Raw genomic sequence first — 14,168 nt, 5'->3', positions numbered from 1 at the left:
TCATTTTCCCTCCAACTAGTGATGCCACACCTCCAACACCAGTTTGACCACAGGAATCTCTGTTACTAGAGTCATAATTTCTCTCTGCTGGAGTCATTTTCTTGGAGAAAAAGGCACATGGGTGAAGCTTGGGCAGATCGCCTTGATGTTGAGCGAATACAGTGACACACTCCCACTTCAGAAGGATCAACCACAAACTGGAGAGAGGGGTCTGGATGGCGTAGTGTGGGGGCTGATGTGAATCTTTCTTTGAGAGTCTGAAATGTACATTTAGCTGATGAAGTCCATTGCAATCTCCTAGGTTTACCCTCAGAGCAGTGAGGGGAGCTGCCACTGAGCTCAAGTTGCTAATAAAACGTCTGTAAAAGTAGAAAAAGCCTAGGAAGCATTCCAATTCTTCTACATTCTGTGATGGGGCCAAGATTTGACAGGCACCACCTTGTTCTCCTACATGACTACACCATCTGGACTTGCTATAACCCATGAAGCTGTAACCCAGGAAGTACACTTTGGTTTAATGGAAAAAGTACTTCTTAGCTTTAACGTTGTGTTAGTTTAGGGGGGTGGGGGGGTTCATGCATATTTGGGGAATAAATCAAAATGTTATCTATGAACACCAAAGCAAAATGGCCAATAAACTCTTTCAGGGTGTCATTCACAAATAATTGCAAGACAGACGATGCAACAGACAGCTAGTATGGCATTATCAAATATTCAAAACGGCTGCTAGTTGCACAAAAGGTTGCTATTGATATGAGCTTCTCTGAGTTATTCTATGGCCATGGGAACTAATGGAAGAGGGCATTTGTATTTAACCATGACAGAATAAAGTTCCCTGTGATCGATAATATGGCCTATACCATCCTTCTTTAGTACAAAAACCTCCGGCTGAAGCAGAGGAAGTGGAACATCTAATGAATCCTTGTTTGAGAGCTTTGAAACCATTGTCAATGGTTTCAGATGGTAAACTTAGCTCTAGGTGGAATGGCACTGGCCAACAGTTAAATTGCACAGTCATTGGAGTGATGTGGTGGCAATTATGTAGCTTAAAATGAATGAAATCAGCTACTTTAATATGTACCCATTGCTGATACAGGTATTCAATTGGGCACACAGAGCTTTTATAATATCCACAGAAAAGCACTGTCAATAGATCGAGACATTTTGGAGCAGCCACATATGAACCTACGATCTCCATGGCCAGTACCAAACATTGGGTAGAGGCACATGAAAACTCCCAGGGGTGTAAGCAGTGGAGCTGCATTCTCTGGAGTGATGGTGCTTCATCCAATACCTTTGGGATGAGCTGGAGTCATGTTATGATCCAGAACTAATCATTCAACATCAGTACCTGACCTCACTAATGCTCTTGAAAATGTAGCAGTGCTGCAGTGACTTGTGTAAATCTTTCCCAGAACAGTGGAGTTTAACAATTCTTCTTTTGGAAATCCTCTTTTCTAGTTTGGTAATGCAGCCTTTTAACCAAGGTCATACACATCTCCTCTTCTGTTTACAGTTTGAGAAACGAGTAATAATTTCCTCTTTCCGTGGGAAATGGGACACGTTTTCAGATTTACAAATATGCTGCAGTATATTGCAAAGTTTTTCAGAGGTATTCCAGACATAGTTGCAGTTGCTAGGCTATGAAGAACCAACTGGATGAGCCAAGTGCCACCCTGAGGCAGACCAGTGCTACATTTAGTTCAGGATACTAAAGACAGTAGGTTGATAATTGTGTGTGTAGCAGGCTAAATAATGACCTTGTCCCTGTATTTATATTTGAGCATCTGTTTTTCCCTAACACCACAACATCATAATACAGTTTTTCAGGGAACCCTGAGAATTTTGATTTTAATATATTTAGTCTATTCATGCAGCTCTTCAACATCAACATTTTACAGTCTGCCTAAATCAATAAACCTAAAAAATATCATCTCAAAGCATGTAATAGGGTGTATTGAAAAGGCTGCCTCAAAGAAATATTCCACCAATTTTCCAAAACTTCTGTGTAATACCATTGTTTAGATGGAAACAAAGTTCAGAATGTTTTAATATAAAATGATTAATTATAGAGACTCTTACTGACCTGGACTTTTTTACAGCGGGTGTAGGAACCAGAGGTTGCTATGTCCACTCAACTAATAGCCATTTTCTAATTACCGAAATTGAGCTGTGAACCTACACAGAGGTAAAACAGAAGTAAAGCTGAAAAAATATGTGTTAACTTCTCTAGAACCTTCTTCCTGCTCCCTTGCCTTTTGTTTTAATCTTGTTTGCATTTTGTATGTCTGTCTTGGGTGGTATGTGGGGGCTGTGCAGAGTCGTACCTTTGCCATGTAACAGCCTCAAATAGTTCACCCATGTTACACCTGGCTATCTATAGCCCCCCAATCTAGCAATGCCATTTGTTGTAGAAATATCTGTGAGACGTCATGGCTCCTAGATGGAGGAGACTGTAAATTCCTGGGTGGGCCTCAACACACACACACACACACACACACACACACACATTTTCTAAGCCGCTTCTCCCGCAGGGTCGCGGGGGGGTCATTGGGCAGAAGGCAGGGCACACCCTGGACAGGTCGCCAGTCCATCGCAGGGCAGACAGACAGACACACACACACACACACTCACACACTCACAGGGCATCAACACCTCTATTTTAATTATGAAGGTAGAGACTCTTGCCCATCCAGCAAGGGATTCTGGGTCGTTTAGACAAAGGGACAAGAAGGTGTGGTGTACATGGTTGACTATTTATGTCCATCCTATTGTAAGCTTAGTTAGACTTGCTTGATAAGAGACTTTGTGTGCATTAAAGACTTCTTCTCTACATGTCAAGTCAGCTCCTAATTTCAAGAAATCAGCATTTTTCCACTAGAAGTCAAAAGTCCTATTTTGCCTGTACCCTGTACATCAGGTCTGGACATTAAAGAGTACGTGTTAAAGCATATTTCTATTGCAAACCATTGTAAACTATAACTCATGCATCAGGCAGCATGATCATAACATTTTCATGAAGTAGCTTTTTGTAAGGTAGCTTTTGAAAACATTAAAAACTAAAATTAGACCATGTGGTTCCCATCAACACCACTGTGAACAATTCTGATAATAAAAGCTTCTGTAGAATGGAGTATTTCATATCAAGCTACTCTGAATGATCATGTTAAACCTTGCTTCTCAATAAAGGGGAGAATACTGTGATGGGAAACAGGCACATTCTGAAACCTTTACATTTTTACTGCTGCTTTAAATATTCATATTGAAAGTGTAGTGTTTACTTTGCTTCCAGACTCCTGTGTTGTTGTTAATACAACAACTACAAGCTGATTTTTGCATGACAATGTGTGAGGTGCCTTGATCAGCTTTGACCATCTGGTCAATATGCCTGCAGTGTTTATAGCAACAAAAACTTGCTTGAAACATTTTTATAAATTGCTGTGGGAGACATGAAGGGGACTTTTAAAGTTCTGCTAGAGGCATCAACAGCAGCAGGTGTTGAAATGTCAATCATGTTGGGTTAGCTGTCAATAATGTATTGTGTTGTAGCCAACTGGAAAGCTACATATAAAATAAAAATGAATGTAAAACAAAATTAATGTGTCAGTATATCTGCATAAGTAGTCTTGCTTTGGCTCTCTGGCTTCAGCAGTTTTACAAGGATTAGTTTTAGATTCATTTCTACTCGTTTAATTCTATCTTATGTAAGGCTACACTATACACGTTTTTGAGGATTTGGAGACCTCTCTGGTGGAAAGAATCATCGAAAGAAATGATCAAAAGAAAGAATAAAACGAATTAAACAAAACATCACTTTTTTTGTGCCCCTTAAATGGCCAGGAGCTGTCAGCAGGTCCAAACCTTTAATATACACTTCTATCATTTCAGAGTAACTCAGTCAGTTGGCATTGTAGTTCACATAGTGACTGAATGGTAAGCTTTAAGAAGTAATAAGCTCAGGATTTTAAGAGTTTAAAGTGTTATAAGCGTGTAACTGTAAGCGTCTAAGGGTGAACACTAGTGGTGCTGGCCGTGGTCCTGAAACTCTAGTTTTTCCACTGCATCACTAGATTGGTAGATCTTTGAAGTAGCAATCCCTGAGAACACCGTACTAGATATAAATCAGGAGTCATAATTGATCCAATTAGAGTAATCATGGACTTGGAGCAGAAGCATTCGTCCTCGCATTCGGTAGTGGGATGTTTGTGCCAGACATCAACATGAATGATTACAGCACTTTCTTGAAAAACAATAGTAGTTAAACAGATGCTGCTCAGCCAGCTGCATATAGTGGAGGCTAGCTGATCATTAAATACATGCACCTATCACACGTTTACAACGGGTCCATTAATATGAATATCTTCTGTCAATATTGTTTTAACACACACACACACACACACTTTTGGAGTATCAGATGACAATGAATGTATAGGAGTATTGGGCTACCACCTGGCTATTCGGTCAAACAAGCTAACGTAATAGACTCTCCTAAAAGTTAAATGCATATTATTCAAATAGACATAATGGCAGTTTCACTTTCCATAGCATCACAGGGTATGCACAATCATTATCATATGGCTGTCCTGAACATTTGCCTTACTTACTTCACTCCTTCGGGTTTTATAATCTTTCAGAGTCACATGCTGGGATGCAAACTGACTTCTGCCATATACTTAATCTTTAAAATAACTATGAATGTTAACAGTAAGTGAGAGTGAATTTCTTTAACTTCTTTTGAATATAGCCTAGCTTAAGGGTGCCCAATCATGGTCCTGGAGAGCTACCACCCTGCATAGTGTAGAAGAGTTATCCAGGTCATGGAGACTTACAGGGGTGTATTCTCCAAAGTGGTAGATCTCAAGGACCAGTGATGGGCACCCTGACCTATTTAGTTTCTGATATCCAGTCAGAGCCCGTTTAAGGCTCACCCGAAATTCTTCGATTTAGTGCTGGAATAAAAGTAGTAAAATATACATCCATGTTCTCCATTAATTTCTTTGATAATTATTTGAGTGACTCTGACACCTGAATCACTCCTGACTACAGAATAAGTGTACTATACAGTGTATGAGCCATTTTGTAGAGTCATTCGAAATCGGCATATTTCACTCCCTATACAATTCACTTATTGAAGACCTGTGACCAGTGCATCACAAATTTGAGCAAACAGGTGATGTAATGCAATAGTGTCTTACTAAAATAGAAGAAAATACACCTTAAATCCCGAGTTTGATGCACATCCTCAGAGCAGGAACACTCACACAGACAGCAGAGGGCGCTAGTTAATGTGTTTTGCTTGCCCTTAATGTTCTAGCTCAGTGAGCTGTAATGTTCTTCTAACTGACCACCTTCATGGTCAAAATAGCTGTATCTGTGAAGCATAACAGCCAATCAGGATCCTGTTTCACTATCTTTGGTGGCTTGCCTACATTAATTATAGCTGTTTGCCATGAGCGCGTCCATTATTGTCAACTGGGTGAATTAACATCTTAATTATACTGCGTTTTCCAAAAGCAATAATATAAGCCTAACACTTCATAAAGATTGTGTTTAGTTAGTTTGTGTAATAGATGCCTCACACAAATGTTTGTCGCTTTTTTACGAGGTACTACTTCCAAATGTAGCGTTCCGAAAGCCTTTTGGTTGTTCTATGCTTGTTCCTTAATCAGTTCACTGTATAGTACAGACCACGTAGTAAATAGTGAATAAGGTAACGGTGAACCGTTTTGCAGCTATGGTGTATCCACTGCTATGTCACAAATTCATTCACAATGGCAAAAAGCTCTACGGCCTACATTATAAAAGTTATTAGCATGGTAACATATCGATCATACTCGAAGATGTTTTCTATACTCCCACAGTACACACAGTTACTCAGAATCATGTATAGAGCCAAGAAAATATACATTTTCTCATGAGTGTAAAAATATGAGCAAACGCAATGTATTCTTTAGTCGCAAGCCTACATGGTAATAGCACTAACTAGCATTATAGCTTCTGAGCTAGCTAGCTAACATTAATTTGGTGAACTCTTTACAAAGTCATAATTCAGAAAACTGTCTGTAGTGCTCAAAATCGTGTGTAGAGTCCTGCAAAATGTATGAATTTTTTTTAGATTGTCAAAAATAACAGTAAAAGCAACTGATTTGCTAGCTGCTAGCATACAAGCTAATATCGTTAGCTTTACAGCTAATGCCTTTGTAGACTCAGTAAGACACACTGGCTCTTGTACCACTTGTATACAAAATAAGTGCCACATATCCAGGAAAGAAGAAAAATGGAGTGTCCCAAGCATTTGGGTGGAACGTCCTGTAGCACGGTGTGATTCTGAACTAAGTACGGGTGATAAAAAAAGCACGATTTATCATTTTACTGTTAAAAAATTAACATTATCAGTTATATCCGTGGCAAATGTGATCGTCGCGCTGCATTACCCATGGCTTCTGGACAGTAATGCAGTCAGTGGGACCAGTAGCTAAGCCTAGCTTGGTTTAGCTTAGGTACCAGGGTCTGTTACAAATCCCCTCTCAGCATCCTAAACCCTGGGGAGATGTCAAGGTTATCAGTCTAACCTCCATAAACAAACATCCTTCTAGTGGCCTTCCTCTTTTCTCTATAATAAACCAAAGCTCGTTGTCCTCGTCCACGGTGCACTTTTAACAAGCTCACTGCTCTGAGGCCACACTTTCTTACGTAGTCCCACGTCCTTCAACGCAAAACAAACAAGGACTGCCGCAGCTACATCTTACGAATAAAAATCGGCCTATAAAAGGCCTATAAAAAGGTTCTTCCCACTCAGAAAGGTTCCACATCATGGAAACTGAATTTACTTCACTTTTCATTTACACACATCCACCTATTCACTCTATAGGTGTTTAGCCCCACCCGTTCATCTTAAAGGCTTTCAGCTCTGAGTGCTTTTTGATAATAAAGGGCAACCAATCAGAACAGAGATCATTAGTCTCATATCAGTCTTAAAGGCACCATAACAAAACAGCCTGTTTAAGTCTAGGGGATAGTGAATGGTTGGAAAATGGTCATGTAAAATTTAATTATGACTGTTTTTGATAGATTAAAGCTCACAAATGTTATGAGTGGACCTCAGAGATACACTAAAATACCATAAAATACAATGTAGAAAATCATCACTGTCCAAAGAGAAACAACCTTCTTAACTGTTCCATACGTTAATGTAAAAAGATTTTATTTAAAGCAGTTTTGGAGCATTTCTGTTAGTCCACTGGACATGGAATTTTCACACAGTGTAATGAGCTTCCATTGAATAGCATTCATTCAAAGGTTGCTTATGGAATCAAAAGTAGTCCTTCTATGCTATCTCTCAAAAAAGCCCATTCTGGCCACTATTTTTAGAAATGTAGAGGGCACGTTTCTGGTCCTGTAACGAAAAACAATCCATACCTCCGAAAATGCATGATGTGCACTCTTTCGTTTTCCACAGTTACTAAACATGAAGCAGGCCTGGTCTGTGGCAGGCCCTGGCGCCGTTTCAGCAATTCCTGAAAAAGCCATTAAAGAAGTCCGCCGACTGTGATTCAGTGAGGAAGAAATAAAGCATGGCTCCTCACACAGTAACCAATAACATCTCCTCGGTTTGTGCTGCTCAGGGCTATGTGGCACGCCAGAAATGGGAAGTTTATTATCATTGGAACCTACAATAGACCACTTTCTCGATGTATGTGTGATAGTTGAATGAGTCCAATTCATCTTGACTGAATAAAAATTAGGACGTGTTGCTTGTTTTGGACGTAATCAGGAGGAGGCAAACAATTCTTTACTAATGCAACGCCTGAGCACATATGCTTTCACACACACACACACACACACACACACACACACACACACACACCTCTAGCATGATTAACAGGCACGTTCCTCCTCTCGACACAATCACAGGCTGATTACCAAGGGCAGTCAGGAGTTATTACCAGCGTTTGAACACCATGTCACACGGTTTTGGGGAGGGGGGGGGGGGGGGTGTGAGGAGCGAGGGGACCTGAATGAACGGACTCGCCGCTCGTTTGTGATTTTCTTCCTCTACAGGCACGTACTCACACATGCAATGTCCAGTCTCTCAAACTGCCAACTCACAGCAAATTACTTATTCAATCAGTCTCTCTCCCTCTCTGTCGGTACGCACAGTGCTGTGCAAAAGCCAGAGACAACCCTTCATTTGTTTATTTAGCACATTAACTTACTCATTTTTCAGCAGATCTTTCACCACCACTTTAATCAAAGCTGAACATGTAGAAAATGGCACTCCTAACAGCTGTGCAAGGCCTGGGAGACCACCAAAACCGTCCACATCAGAAAAGTAGTACTTAATAGCTCCAATCTTGCCTCAGGTCTGTTTCTGCCCATCATTCCGCTATGAGAAGAGACCCTCAACGCTATGGGTCTGAAAGGATGTGTAGCTGTCAAGAAGCCATTACGGAGAAAAGGAAATAGACAATGAAGAAACTTTTGCAAATCAAAGAAGCTGCTGTTGCTCTCAGAACAACGGACTGGCCACCTCAGAGCCCAGAGCTCAACATCATTGAATGTGTTGGGGATTACTTGGATTGTGAAAAGGAGGAGGTGCAACCAACTTCTGAGACTGACCTTTGAAGGTATGGAAAAATATGTGGAATTCTGGAATTCTTAGAAACACTGAAAAGAATGAAGCTGTCGTAAAGGCCGAGGACGGCCAAATTGATATTGTATTTAGTTGATAAGGTTTGGTATCGTCATTTTCTGGTAATGAAAACTGGATATCTTGTGGCCAGGGCTCGCACTACGCACTTCTATAAACTAAGAATAAATAAACCTGTTCGTACAGAAGTCCCTATTCTTACTGAATAATAAACCTTCGTGTGTTATAAGCCTTGGATTTTAAGGGCTTAAGGGTTAACGATCATTTTGACTGAAGTGTATTGAAGGCTGGTCTGCACAGTATTATATATCACTCTACTAGCAAGGATGCTGTGGTTTGTTCTCATTAACAGAACAAAACAGTGTGTGTGTGTGTGTGTGTGTGTGTGTGTGTGTGTGTGTGTGTGTGTGTGTGTGTGTGTGTGTGTGTGTGCGGTGTGTACATGTGGGGGGCGGTGGTGGTGGTGATGTGTGTGCCTTTGTGTTTGCATTTTGGATGCTGAGGTTTAGCTTAGGGTTAGGTTTAGGTTTAGAGGATAGCGGATAGAGTAAAGTTTAGATCGTGAGGTTAAGGTTACAGTTTAGTGTAGGTGTAGATACTGAGGTTAGGCCTAGGTTTAAGTGTAGATGCTGAGTTTAAGGTTAGGGTTAGGTTTAGGTTTACATACTGAGGTTAAGGTTAGGGTTAGTTTTAGACACTGAGGTTAGGGCTAGGTTTAAGTGTAGATGCTGAGTTTAAGGTGAGGGTTAGGTTTAGGTTTACATACTGAGGTTAAGGTTAGGGTTAGTTTTAGACACTGAGGTTAGGGCTAGGTTTAAGTGTAGATGCTGAGTTTAAGGTGAGGGTTAGGTTTAGGTTTACATACTGAGGTTAAGGTTAGGGTTAGTTTTAGACACTGAGGTTAGGGCTAGGTTTAGGTTTTGATACTGAGGTTAAGGTTAGGGCTAGGTTTAGGTTTAGATACTGAGGTTAAGGTTAGGGCTAGGTTAAGGTTTTGATGCTGAGGTTAAGGTTAGGGCTAGATGTACTTTTAGATACCAAGGTTAGGGCTAGGTTTAGGTTTTGATACTGAGGTTAAGGTTAAGGTTAAAGTTAGTTTTAGATATTGAGGTTAGGGTCGGCTTTAGGTTTAGACAGAAATCAATTAGTCCCCACAAGTGACGAAAAACTAACGGGTTGTGTGTGTGTGTGTGTGTGTGTGTGTGTGTGTGTGTGTGTGTGTGTGTGTGTGTAACACTCTCTACCAAACACGCTTCCAACCCAGTTCTCCGCTTTAAGAACAGAACCAACACGCAAATAGCGCATCTCCTTTAGAAACGCTGCGCGCGCGCCAGCCCCTCCAGCAGCGGGGAGGAGGGGGGACGTGACGAGGACGAGGAGCGCGAGCAAACCCAGCTGCACGTGATGCCGCCCGTTCACATGGACTCGTATGACGGTGATATTAATACTTCATACGAGAGCCCTTCCGCCCGTACGCAACATGCGCAAAGTTCTCGGCCTGCGGTTATTATGATTACTGCACAACGGCCGTTCCGCAAGTTTGGAAACGCGCGCGTTCTGCGCGCTCGCGGCTCTCTAAAGCCCCTTATGTAACACGTGTGGACTCTCTCAATCACGGCCGTCGCTGATGCATCAAGAAAACCTCAGCGCACCGGCTCGACTTGGACGCTCGCCCCGTTCTTAGCACTTAGCGCCGGGGCTGCGACTGTGCAGGCTCTGCCTCGCATTCACCGAAAGGGGAGGAGCTGAGTTACGTTGTGCATCGGCTGGGATGAGACGCAGCTGCCTCCCAGTGCGCGTTCCCATGACGGAAAAACAGTGCAGGACACACCGATGACACGGGCAGTTACACCAAAGACCAGCGCAGAGGCGTGGGTATCGAATAGCCTCCCCATCGAGCAGCGCTGGTGCTGCGCATGGCTCACAGCCTCCCATTCACACGTACGCTACGCACACACACTCACACACGCGCACACCGTCAGCATCATCCCTTCCATCCATCCTCACGCTGAAATGTCGAGCTGCGAGCCCGAGAGCCCTTCTAACATGATTTGGGCTCAGTCCTTCCATGCTCGACGATGATAGTGAAGATATTAGTAATGATGATGATGATGATGATGATGATAAACGTGAAGCCCTGCAGCGCGAGAGGTGTATGAATGGCAGCCGTGTCGGGAGCTGGAGGTGTACGGTGCCAGCGTGATTCACTCACATCCGTTCATTGACCACAAACCAGCACCACACAGCGTCCCCAAGCGCGGTCGACCGCGGGCGATTCGCATGAACAGTCGAAGAGAGAGTTGGGAAAGCAGGCGTTCTCTCTCCGTCTGGCGGCGCTTGAGGGTGTAGAAGGAGCTCTTACCTGCTCATAGGCGCTCCAGCCGCTGCGCCATTGACGGGCTTGTGGAGCTGTCCAGAGCCCGGTGGTGCTGAAACGGAGCCCGGCGCTCCCGCCATCCCCACCACGTCCCCGCCCTCCAGACTGGCTTCGTTACCCATCGCCTCCTTTCCGCTGACCGACCGAGGAGGGCGAGTGTTTTCTTAGTATCGGCGAGATTAGTATGTGAGCCTGTGTGTGTGTGTGTGCGTGTGTGTGTGTGTGTGTGTGTGCGTGTGTGTGAAATAACAAAAAAGCGCCAGCGGACTCAGCGATGCTCGTCTTCCGCCATCATCGCCCTGAGAGCGTTCGGCGCGCGCACGGAGAGAGAAAGTGAGCGTGTGCGCGCGTCGGGAGGAGGCGGGGCGCGGTAGAGGGGATGATGGAGGTGGGGTGGGCAATAGAGAGCGCGCGCTTTACGTCAAGCACGTGAGAGGAGCGGAAGGCACGAGCGAAGTGGATTCTGTGCGTGCTGAGCGGTCAAATGTGAGAGAAAGGAAGATCTATGAGAGGGTGGAGGGGGAGGTGCGTGCTCCTGTGCGTGCTCCTGCCTGCAGAGGAGCCACCAGTTAAGAAGAAGCTTTTATTTATTTACTCTTTTATTTTTATTATTGTTATTTTTAATGATACCACTACTATTACTACTGCTTTACTACTACTATTAGTACTGCTTTACTACTGCTTTACTACTACTACTACTGCGTTACTACTACTATTACTACTGCTTTACTACTACTATTAGTACTGCTTTACTACTATTACTACTGCTACTACTACTACTATTACTACTGCTACTACTACTATTACTACTGCTTTACTACTATTACTACTGCTTTACTACTACTATTACTACTGCTACTACTACTACTATTACTACTGCTACTACTACTACTATTACTACTGCTTTACTACTATTACTACTGCTTTACTACTACTATTACTACTGCTACTACTACTACTATTACTACTGCTTTACTACTATTATTACTACTGCTTTACTACTATTACTACTGCTTTACTACTACTATTAGTACTGCTTTACTACTACTATTAGTACTGCTTTACTACTATTACTACTGCTACTACTACTACTATTACTACTGCTTCTACTACTACTATTAGTACTGCTTTACTACTACTATTACTACTGCTACTACTACTACTATTACTACTGCTACTACTACTATTAGTACTGCTTTACTACTACTATTACTACTGCTTTACTACTACTATTAGTACTGCTTTACTACTACTACTATTAGTACTGCTTTACTACTACTATTACTACTATTAGTATTGCTTTACTACTACTATTACTACTGCTTTACTACTACTATTACTACTGCTACTACTACTATTAGTATTGCTTTACTACTACTATTACTACTGCTTTACTACTACTATTACTACTGCTACTACTACTACTACTATTATTACTGCTTTACTACTATTACTACTGCTTTACTACTACTATTACTACAACTTTACTACTATTATTTACCACTTTACTATTACTATTAGTACTGCTTTACTACTACTATTAGTACTGCTTTACTACTATTACTACTGCTACTACTGCTACTATTACTACTGCTACTACTACTACTATTACTACTGCTACTACTACTACTATTAGTACTGCTTTACTACTACTATTACTACTGCTACTACTACTACTATTACTACTGCTACTACTACTATTAGTACTGCTTTACTACTACTATTACTACTGCTACTACTATTAGTATTGCTTTACTACTACTATTACTACTGCTTTACTACTACTATTACTACTGCTACTACTACTATTAGTATTGCTTTACTACTACTATTACTGCTGCTTTACTACTACTATTACTACTGCTACTACTACTATTAGTATTGCTTTACTACTACTATTACTACTGCTTTACTACTACTATTACTACTGCTTTAGTACTACTATTAGTACTGCTTTACTACTATTACTACACCTTTACTACTACTATTAGTACTACTTTACTAATACTATGAGTACTGCTTTACTACTACTATTACTACTGCTTTACTACTATTACTACTGCTTTACTACTACTATTACTACTGCTACTACTACTACTATGAGTACTGCTTTACTACTACTATTACTACTACTTTACTACTACTATTAGTACCGCTTTACTACTACTGTTATTACCGCTTTACTACTACTATTAGTACTGCTTTACTACTACTATTACTACTGCTACTACTACTACTATTACTACTGCTACTACTACTATTAGTACTGCTTTACTACTACTATTACTACTGCTTTACTACTACTATTACTACTGCTTTACTACTACTACCATTACTACTGCTACTACTACTACTATTAGTACTGCTTTACTACTACTATTACTACTATTAGTATTGCTTTACTACTACTATTACTACTGCTTTACTACTACTATTACTACTGCTACTACTACTATTAGTATTGCTTTACTACTACTATTACTACTGCTTTACTACTACTATTACTACTGCTACTACTACTACTACTATTATTACTGCTTTACTACTATTACTACTGCTTTACTACTACTATTACTACAACTTTACTACTATTATTTACCACTTTACTATTACTATTAGTACTGCTTTACTACTACTATTAGTACTGCTTTACTACTATTACTACTGCTACTACTACTACTATTACTACTGCTTTACTACTACTATTAGTACTGCTTTACTACTACTATTAGTACTGCTTTACTACTACTATTAGTACTGCTTTACTACTATTACTACTGCTACTACTACTACTATTACTACTGCTACTACTACTACTATTAGTACTGCTTTACTACTACTATTACTACTGCTACTACTACCACTATTACTACTGCTACTACTACTATTAGTACTGCTTTACTACTACTATTACTACTGCTTTACTACTACTATTAGTACTGCTTTACTACTACTACTATTAGTACTGCTTTACTACTACTATTACTACTATTAGTATTGCTTTACTACTACTATTACTACTGCTTTACTACTACTATTACTACTGCTACTACTACTATTAGTATTGCTTTACTACTACTATTACTACTGCTTTACTACTACTATTACTACTGCTACTACTACTACTACTATTATTACTGC

At 40.9% G+C, this 14,168-nt stretch overlaps 1 protein-coding gene across 4 annotated transcripts in view; it reads right to left on the bottom strand.

Annotated features, from left to right (window-relative positions):
• The window catches only part of bsna (bassoon presynaptic cytomatrix protein a), a 187,942-nt gene extending 176,584 nt beyond the window's left edge, over positions 1–11,358 (bottom strand). For all 4 annotated transcript variants that reach the window (XM_017724466.2, XM_017724468.2, XM_017724469.2 and 1 more), the window contains exon 1: positions 11,013–11,358. In XM_017724466.2, the coding sequence (XP_017579955.1) occupies positions 11,013–11,149 (137 nt within the window). In that variant the 5' untranslated portion in view covers positions 11,150–11,358. The remainder of the gene's footprint in view (positions 1–11,012) is intronic.
• Positions 11,359–14,168: the final 2,810 nt, after the last annotated feature.

Source organism: Pygocentrus nattereri, chromosome 29 (assembly GCF_015220715.1).
Source record: "Pygocentrus nattereri isolate fPygNat1 chromosome 29, fPygNat1.pri, whole genome shotgun sequence".
Classification (NCBI taxonomy): Eukaryota; Metazoa; Chordata; class Actinopteri; order Characiformes; family Serrasalmidae; genus Pygocentrus; species Pygocentrus nattereri.
The sequence above is the reverse complement of the archived record's forward strand: the minus strand, read 5'-3'. Positions and strand labels throughout refer to the sequence as shown.